This window comes from Acanthaster planci, linkage group LG18, assembly GCF_054643075.1.
Source record: "Acanthaster planci isolate LZ-2023a linkage group LG18, COTS_SCS, whole genome shotgun sequence".
Taxonomy (NCBI): domain Eukaryota; kingdom Metazoa; phylum Echinodermata; class Asteroidea; order Valvatida; family Acanthasteridae; genus Acanthaster; species Acanthaster planci.
This window is the reverse complement of record NC_141794.1, coordinates 1,555,498-1,564,729: the sequence shown is the minus strand read 5'-3', so window position 1 is coordinate 1,564,729 and position 9,232 is coordinate 1,555,498. Positions and strand designations below refer to the sequence as shown.

Below are 9,232 nucleotides of genomic sequence, written 5' to 3'. Positions count from 1 at the left end.
ACTCTTCGTTTACCGATCTGACCCAGAAAAACAACTTTTTACTTCCACTTTTCTGAAATTTTTGCAAGGTAATCCTAAACTTTGCTCTCAGGAAGTGCTGGATGACGCGTATCCTCGGTTCCAGCCATCTTGGTCTGGTACTTCGACACAGTATGCAAGGCCTTCAGTGCCCATTCCTTGTAACAGTTATACCTGCCTATTTTCTCCAGTTGAGACTTTTGTGGTCCCGTTACGTTGACTTTCACGAAATCCTAGTCGATTCGTTGAAGTCCACGATTCCGACTCTTAGTTGAACTTATGACAAGTCTATCTTTTGCATTCTGGAAAAGTTCACAGCACTTTTTCTTTAGAAGGCCTTGCGCCATTGAAAAAAATCAAGATATTTCAACTTTCTCGTCATTTAATATATACAAAAAGCAGTAGCGAACTCAATGTGCACTTTCAACCATTCAACAAGTCTCTTGTTAAGCACGACGCACTTTTTAAAAATTGTGCCATAGTGGTACAAAAATCAAATTCAAACATATTGAAACCCCAAACACACCGTATGTGTAGCTACATGTATGTACTAATTCCAAAGTTACATTTCATCGATAAAATGACCAGAAGATTATCAAGACCTTAATTTCTCCCCGAAATGCAGATAAAATGAAATTACTTCCGTTTAGTTCTGACTTTGCCAAAATAAACAAATATATAAAAATGTGCACAGGTTTTGGTTCTTGAGCGTGTTATTCTAAACGAAGTTTTTAACTTAACATTCAAAACCTTCCTTCGGATGCCCATACGCCACCTCGTTGCTGCAACAGTTTGACTGCAAATTCAGGCAAAACGTCCCGTTGTAAAAACTCCGTTTTGTGAAGATATGCTCACTATTGCCTGATCTACTTACCTCTGTAGTTCCAACACCCTATCACCGCCCAACTCTGCAAACATTTGGCCTTGGCAGGCAATCTTCTTTGAAATGGATGGGTTTTGGTCTAAACGACCGGACAAAAACTCGGCGGCAGACAAAGCGTTCTAGCTGGGTAATTACGCTGATAATATTTGGTTGAGCGGAAAGATGATCTAGTGTGATGGTTCTCCATATTGCAGCCTGGTTTGTTATAATTGCTACCCAAAGCGGTGATTTATTTCCCTTTTTTGTGTTTCCCTCCAATCCCCAGAATATGTGCACGCCACCGGCGACATGTATTTGGAGAAAACAAGAAACGATCTTTTGAAGGCCCATTCAAACGTTGAAGATGAATTTAGGGTACTTTGAGACTGCGGCCCAGAATGGCCTATCCTGCATCTCCTTCCTTGGTGTTTCGCGAACAGGAAAACGAAATCAATCTTTTTGATACCAAGATGGTCAACATCTCCAACAAAACAAAATGACAAAAATGAAAGACAAAATGGTTTTGGTCGACTAATAGGCCTATACAAACGAACATCTCAATCTTGTTCAGAAAATCCTCCATTCATGAAAACATCGAGTCGTTCCACAGACACAGAGCAATTTGAGGGTAATTTCTGACCCGAAACCATTTAGTTTCAAGAATAGAATGAAACGACTCCCATAGACAAGACCTTTGTTTCGTCAAGGTTGTATAAGATTAAGCCAGATGAACCGCAGTTAAAGCGAATCTAGCCAAAGGCGTGCACGTTAAAAACCTCACAATGGACCATCAGAAATGGTACGTGATTCGGAATTCGTATGCGGCTCGGAAAATGCCACCCTTTCACAGGACTTGTCATTGCTGTTTTCCTATTAACCAAACATAGGCTTACTTTATTTCGCATCAGTATATTCATGTGGTTTCTCGAAGTAACAGCACTATAATGATTACTGATACTGCCACCCATTTTTCTCAGATGTCCATTTAACTGGTACTCTGCACCCTTTCCGATCCGGTGCTCGCTAATACTGAACGGTGTGCTCCATAAAATTCAGTCGAACAGCCAAGAGCGTTGATTATTAAATTATTGAATCACCTTGTACCCAGAGAAAATTGCCTATTTAGGGAGATTTCAAGGCAACTTGTTGACAAAATGTCAATATCTTCACCAGCTATAACATCAACGCTTGGTGTCGACTCGACATTGCGCTGGCGACTCCCGATCATTCAACGAATTTTGTACGAGATTGTAACTGCCTGGAAGCTGACCTTGAATCTCTTGTTCAAAACGTCTCTGGAGGCAAGTGGACTTCATAAACGACGAACCTTCTTTGTGATACTGGGCGTCGTACGTGTGGGTTATTAACAGAGGAGTTGATGTCATGAATTGTGTGAATTTAACTTTCCCCTTTAAAAGGAGTAGAAATAATCCAGGCAGATTCTTGTGAGGGATTTGTGTCTAGCTCCAGGCAAGGAAGTTCGGGCCGATGGTCCAGCAACAATACCTGATTTCGTGTTCTGGTCATCTCTAATCTAATCAGCGTCGAAAATCGTTTGTGTGCGATATTGGGGAGTAATCCTAACTGTTTTGGTACAAACGGTGGCCGTCATTGTCACGCATCATGCCGAAATCGTCGGCCATCTTGCCCGGGGGACTCGGATACATCGAACGCAGTTCATCGCGCATGGATACGGACCAATCGGTGATGGTGTAGTCCTGACGTGGCAGGTCGGCCGCAGTGAAAGTTGACAAAGAATTAAACCCATCGGGCCAACCAGATATGGATCTTGATTTGCACGTACAGCAGCCTGTAAATGTTAAGCACAAAAGGGGAACAATGATTTGTGTGAAAGCGGCGAACCGATACAAAATGCCGTTGCGTACTTCATCCGTCGGTTTATCTCGTTGTCTTAGGCGCTAGTCCAGTCGACAATTTGAACGGCTGGTGCCCTCAGAAACAGAGACCATCTTGTCAAAATCCAAGTGGTAAGTTCCTATTATTGTTTGAGAGCATACGACAGTTCGATTATAGTTTAATATGCAAAATTTTGATGGCAAAAACTAGTGCCCCAACAAGTCCAGGGTGTGGCTGACGACAGGGTGGTAAAAATCGTACTTTGACCGCATTTCCTGGTCGAGTTTTGTGGGCCATCACGAGGCAAATTTAGGGGCAGTCGGTCCAGAATAGCAAAAGTCAGAATGAGTCTTGGAGTCGGTTGCAAACATGCACTGTTCGCGGACTGTTAACACGCGCTGTTAAAATGCACATTAAGTCTTCTTAGGAAAGCAAACGAGGAACTTTCTCATTCAAATATGGCATGGCTTTCGACAATGGCAATAAAGACTGAAGCAACAGGTTTAGCTGTGAGAAATGAGAAATTCCCCTGAACACCTAAATACATCTTATCGTAATTTCAGTTTTTCCCCCTTGGGAAACCTACATCTCTGGTGGAGCTGTAAATTGTTGCAATGTTTGTCAGCTAAGCGCATGCTTTGGTCGACAGAATATTGTCCACAAAAGGGTCAAATAAATAACAGCTTCGGCAACATTCGCGCAGGAAGGGGATACCATGCGATTCAAAGGCGTCTTCGGGATTTTTTGAGGGGGGAGGGCAGATTAGTTTTTTGCTAAGGGAAAAAATATCAGACAAAGCATTGATCGGGTAAGAATTGATCAATGTGGGAAGTCAGCATTGAGGATTTTTCAAGCAAAGTGGTAATTTTCATCCCCTTTCATGTATAAAATTTTCCATTTCTGTTACTTTTTCATTTGTTTCCCTTTTTCAACATTTTTCTGTGGGGCAAGTTCCCTCCCTTGCCCCTCAATCTCAATCATCACAGTGTTTTTGAAGTTTGGGTACAAAATGATTGCACCGAACGAGTAACTACAACCAACGATTTCTGTGGCATAGTTCCGCGACATTACCTTAACGTGCGTAGAACCTTTTCTGTTTCAGCTGTTCGTTTGCTTTATTTAATCATTAACCTAGAATACCGAATTAAATCTATTTTTTACCGATGTTTTATCCAACCACAATCACCGAACATTTTTTTAAAATTTCCTGACAGTAGGTCACGTGCTCTGTATGCACCGAACCCAAAGTTACGTAGACAGTCCCCCAAAAGACTGTTACACAATAATCCTTTGTCAGATGCGATATACCTGTGAAACTTCCTGTTATTAAACTGATTTAGTTCCTCTTTCGGGTCACCTTTTGCAACCAGTCGCTAGTTTCGATGTTCTTTGATAATCGGGAGTAGTTTATCAGATTGGAACTGCAGAATTATATTGATTTTGGCTCTTGCAGTGTGTGTTTTAGTCACTGCATCTTGAAGGTCGATCTGTGGTTTTAATTTCGAAGGTGCAGTCATTTTCGCATGATAACGGTATAATGGATGACCCAGAGGTGGAAGGTCACGATATAACTGCAGTTATTCTTAGATGACAGTATTGGATGGGTAAACTCTATCATCACTCCATGCAATTATGAATTTCTCTCATACCGATACGCAGTAAACTTCAGGTTGCCTAGTCCAACGCAGGACAACCGTCACACGAACCGCCATCCAGCAATACAATGTACGGTTGACTCTGCTGATTGTGGCCCGTGACAGTGAACTTGTGTGAACAGCTATAGAATAAGTTCGGTTTGCTTTTTTGTTTTCAAGTGTTCTTCAAATCAGCCCAAATGCCTCTGCAACGATCGACACTGGTGCAGTTCGTAACTGGACTTCTGCTGGCACGACTCATGGGAATCGTGCATGTTGCATGCGGTATGTATATGTCTATAAGTAAAGCTAATTTCTTTTTTCGAAATGCATTTTTAATACTACATTTTGCTATCATGCCCTAAATCCTGCCCTAAGCCCTCGGCACAACATTTCTTAATTTTAAGTCCCTGCGAATTAAAATAGCGCGGGGCAAACTGAGTAATTATTCCAGTTTAGACTTCCACAACGTCAAGTTCCATCAGCGCATCAGTTCCATTCTTATTTGCAGAGGTGCGTCTGGTTGGAGGCCCGGAGACAACACCAAATGCTGGCAGGGTCGAGTTCCGACGCCCTGGATCCGCTGAGTGGTTCAGCGTGTGCGCGGATGACTGGGGATTCCCCGAGGGGCAGGTGGTCTGCAGGGAGCTGGGGTTTCCCGGGACGTCCACGGTCAAGACTGAGTCCGAGTATGGAGACAGGGGAATGGGGAAATCAATCGCTGGCTTCCAGTGCGAAGGAGGTAAGATTCGCACGCCGGACTTGTCCTTCTTAGAAGATGCTTTGCACGATTTGGCTTTGCCGACGTCCAGGATTTGTTACCAGAATTTTAATTGAAAGCAAGCTGTGTGTGAAAGATTGGCGCAATATACAGGAAGGTCTTCTTTTAAGATAAGATGTTCAGACGAGAACTGGTTAGTGAACACTCCATTTTCAATCAGACTTTGCGGATTGTCCACTGGAGAAGCTACATAGCTATGGTACATCAAACTACCAGTTATTGTTGGAAAACCTAGTTAGTTCGAATCATTAAGTTACCTGCACGGGTGTGAAAACTGTTTCCTTCAAAACAAGATGCCCCATTCGATTGGGTGATTAGACACTTGTAATTTTCAAAGCTCCTCCGCAGTCATACCAAGTCATACACTTTACTCTTCTCACCCTGAGTTGTCCTTGGGTTGAATGAGTTCCTCTTTGTGTTTGTTTCTGATAATGCGCTGTCGTGAACATTAAAGCGATTTACTGCTTCATCTTTGCCGACAGAGGAGGAGTCTCTAATGGCTTGCATGAATGGCACTGACGAGCGGGACGATCCTTGCGGCGACAGTCACACAGCTGGTGTCGTTTGCACTGGTACAGTAAAGTCAACACCTCGTTTTACATCTCCTGTGACAACTTAAGTACAATTGCAAGGTTTCACTTAAAGTCCTTCAAGAGACGTATCTTCCTCTTCTCGCGGTACGATTGTTGTCGCTTATACCTTCCATTGATGGTGACGTGATTTTTTTCATTGTGCTCTTTCTTAATGCTTAGTTTTTGTGTCACCGATTTTTTTCGCAGCCCCTGGATACAAAGGTTGCTTCAGTGGGGACGGTGACGCCATCTTTCATGATCTTGTTACCATGGATGAAATTACGATTGAAAAATGCGTATATCATGCTAAAATGCAAGTTTCAAATGATAAGTCCATCGTGTACGCGGCGATGGAACGGAAGCAGTGTTTGTACAGACTTAAAGACCCCAACATCAACGAGGACACGAGAGTCATCGACTCCACGTGCAACCATGCGTGTGCTGGGAATCCTGACCAACGGTGCGGCGGTGAGGGCGTCATTTCGATCTATAGTGGTAAGTCTAATGCGACACGGCTTCGCTATACACTAGAACACTGCGCAAAATGATTTTGCCAAATGCCCTAATGACTTGTTTCTGTGTTAATGATTTACGCCAGTGGGTTAATTATTTCTTCATTTAAAGTTTTGCATATCTGTCTAGCCACTGATGGAAAGTCTTTTACCTTTTGAATTATTTTTTTCTGAATCATTATTGTGCACACTTTTCTTTTATCATTAAAAATCTTAACTGATTAAAAAGGCCCCCGTGCCGTTTGCGGAAACAAATGTCCTTATCGGCGCTTGACAGTTTCGGTCGATTGTTGCTTTTCCTGTTTTGATTTTACAAAAGATTTAATTTTCCAGAGCGTCGATGAGGGTGAACGAAATTTATGATTCATCCCATTTCCCTGCTTACTGTTTCTTTTTTTCCAGTGAATGAAAGTTTCTGCAGCGACCCAGGGAATCTGGCTCATGGCGAACTGACGATTAGACCAACGGCAGATCATTTCTACTTCGGTAGCATCATCAACTTCACTTGCAATCCTGGGTTTGGTCTACAAGGGGCGCTCTCTGTACAGTGCGTCAAGGGACCTGCCCCTGCCCAAATCATGTGGAGCGAGACTTCACCTGAATGTGTCGGTAATAATGAAGCTCCTAAGCAATTTCTAAAAATCCCTATCCATTAAACCCATACATCGAATATCAAACCAATGACCATTATATAACACGATTCCGCACCACCACACTTTGGCCACTTATTGAAATATGAACTACAACCACATTGAGCCCAAGTAAATCAAACAAGTTGACCTGTAAAAGAGGATGGATCAGCCCGATTTTTATTAACCTAATCTGTATTTTTTCGTTCTGAATCAGGAAAATCCAAAGTTATTTCAGCTTGAGCCCTGATTCATATCAGACTCAAAAGTGTTTACAATAATACCTTCCAGCACTGGACGCCTTGAGGCAACCAGTAAAGTTAAGGGGGCACCATCAAAATTAACGCTTGCGTCTTCAGTTTCAATCAATAGTTCTATGACGTCAAGCAGATCTTACAAGACATGTACTTCCGAATCTCCCCTTTAGCCACTGGTCTGGGAACAGCGCCACCAGTCACCGACAGAGTAGGTGCGTTACGTCTGCTTTTATACCAAGGAGTGCAGATTATAAGATATCCTACTCGGCCTCTTTGCAGTCGGTAGCAAGTATTCATCTGTGCAAATCACATTTTTTTACTGGCCTGCGGTTTGCTAGTTTGGTTAAAGCTCCCCTTTATTCCCCAACGAGGGCAGATGCAGCACCAAATTTTCGTGGGGAGGGCAACATTGTTCGGGAAACTCCTCAGATTTGGAAATTTCTTCAAGTATTACCTCGTATGACCTTTCTGAGTGTACGTGTGAGGATCATTGGGGCTTTTTGCACGTTTTTAGAAGTAAGGAAAAAGTCAAAGTCCACCCAAACCTGCATCTCTGTCATCAGTTTTCAAAACATAATTTCTCTGGGGGGTGCTCTGCACTCTCACATAACTGGCTGGCCGAATTGATTTGACTTAGGACTACCTGTCAGACCGACAGTCACTGATGATTGCATTGTGGCTTAATTCCCCTAACCAACCTATACAGCCTGTTCACTACGTGTAAGCTACTATAACTTATGACTTTGATCTAATCTCCACAGACGTCGGTTTGGTGCTAGGAATCCTGAACACAGCGCTTCTAGGTACTCTCATCCTTGTGATCTTAATCGGACTGTACTGCTGCGTGTTCAGGTAAGATGAAGTCATGTCCTAATTACTCGGCTGCGGTATGAATTTTCACTGGAGCCTGTATGGGTTTGGCCGCAGCCACATCCCATTGTGTCGGCCTGACTCGCAAACTGAGGCAATAATTTTGCACCTGCGCAACACTGCTGAAATTAAAATGTTCTGTTTTCCACAAGTCCTCTTGATGTTTTAAAAACAAGTCGCATGATCTTTAAAATTGAGATAAATGTGTGGTAGTTAAAGATTATTTTACAATAATTTGATATTTGCTTATTAAAAACTAATAGAAATCAATAAGTTTGAAATCAATCTTAGCTTCATGAGCAGCTTCCTGGGCGGCTGCAGTGTCATTGTTATTGTATGAAGATGTGCATTAACCGAAGCAGTAGGTCTATCGACAGCTTGTCTGCTTACCATGTGAAAATTGTACATGGATTGTGTTCAGGTCATGGGCAATTTTCGTCGCAACAAGTTAACATTCAAATACAGCAAAATTCCTTTCAGCTGAAGCTCACTTCTGTTCCCCTGTCAAAATTCAGGGCACGGCGAGATTCGCCCGCCGTCCCTCCCCGCTACACCAGGACCAATTCTCTCCCCAGGAACGGCCTGGGAGAGGACGTCCGGAAGTCAGCGGCCGGCCATCCCGCTTCCAGGCCCCAGAGCACGGTGCAGGATTTGCCTGAGTACTCGGCAGTGGATCAGGATGCCAAGCGGACCTCTACAGCCTCCAAGACTAACTCCGGCTTCATGGACGAGCTGGATTTGGCTCCAGGGAGGCCCGTGTACTCTCTGGTGATGAAGGACCGCGGGTCCAGGGCTTCGGAGAGCGAGGATATTTTCGGTGAGATTATGGTCAACCCACCTTCTCTCCAGCAGGAAGGGGAATGGGTTGAAAATGAAATGTACGAAGCTGTCGAGCTAGAAGGCCCTCCTGGAGATAACAAAGTGTGAGAGGGTTGATAAATTTTCCGATGAATTTGTTAATGCCCGTCGCATTTTGAAGGAGTTTCTGATTGCAGAATCGAAATAAAAATTGCACTCGAAATTTCTTATCGCAGAAATTGCTTCATTTTTCTAGAGGGTTACGTTCGATTCACTGGTGAATTTTTGATGGTCAAATTTAGTTTCAAGTTTTCCATCACTCCCGTTTGTTTTCGTTGGGTTGGAGGTACAGAGTTTCAAACAAAGCGCCACCGTTTTCATGAAGAGACAATTCTGCCCGGAGATTAAAAACTAGCGTTGGAGAAAATGGTATTTGAGGTTA

General features: G+C 43.2%; 1 protein-coding gene across 1 annotated transcript; it reads left to right on the top strand.

The window, feature by feature from the left end:
• The first annotated feature begins 2,111 nt into the window (after positions 1 to 2,111).
• On the top strand, positions 2,112 to 8,919 carry LOC147796089 (uncharacterized). Its single transcript, XM_087148938.1, has 9 exons — positions 2,112 to 2,868; positions 4,552 to 4,656; positions 4,883 to 5,113; positions 5,635 to 5,724; positions 5,932 to 6,219; positions 6,639 to 6,845; positions 7,293 to 7,334; positions 7,884 to 7,974; positions 8,508 to 8,919. Exons 2-9 carry the CDS (start codon positions 4,572 to 4,574, stop codon positions 8,917 to 8,919), a joined length of 1,446 nt encoding a protein of 481 aa, XP_087005064.1. The 5' UTR covers positions 2,112 to 2,868; positions 4,552 to 4,571.
• The last annotated feature ends 313 nt before the right edge of the window (positions 8,920 to 9,232 follow it).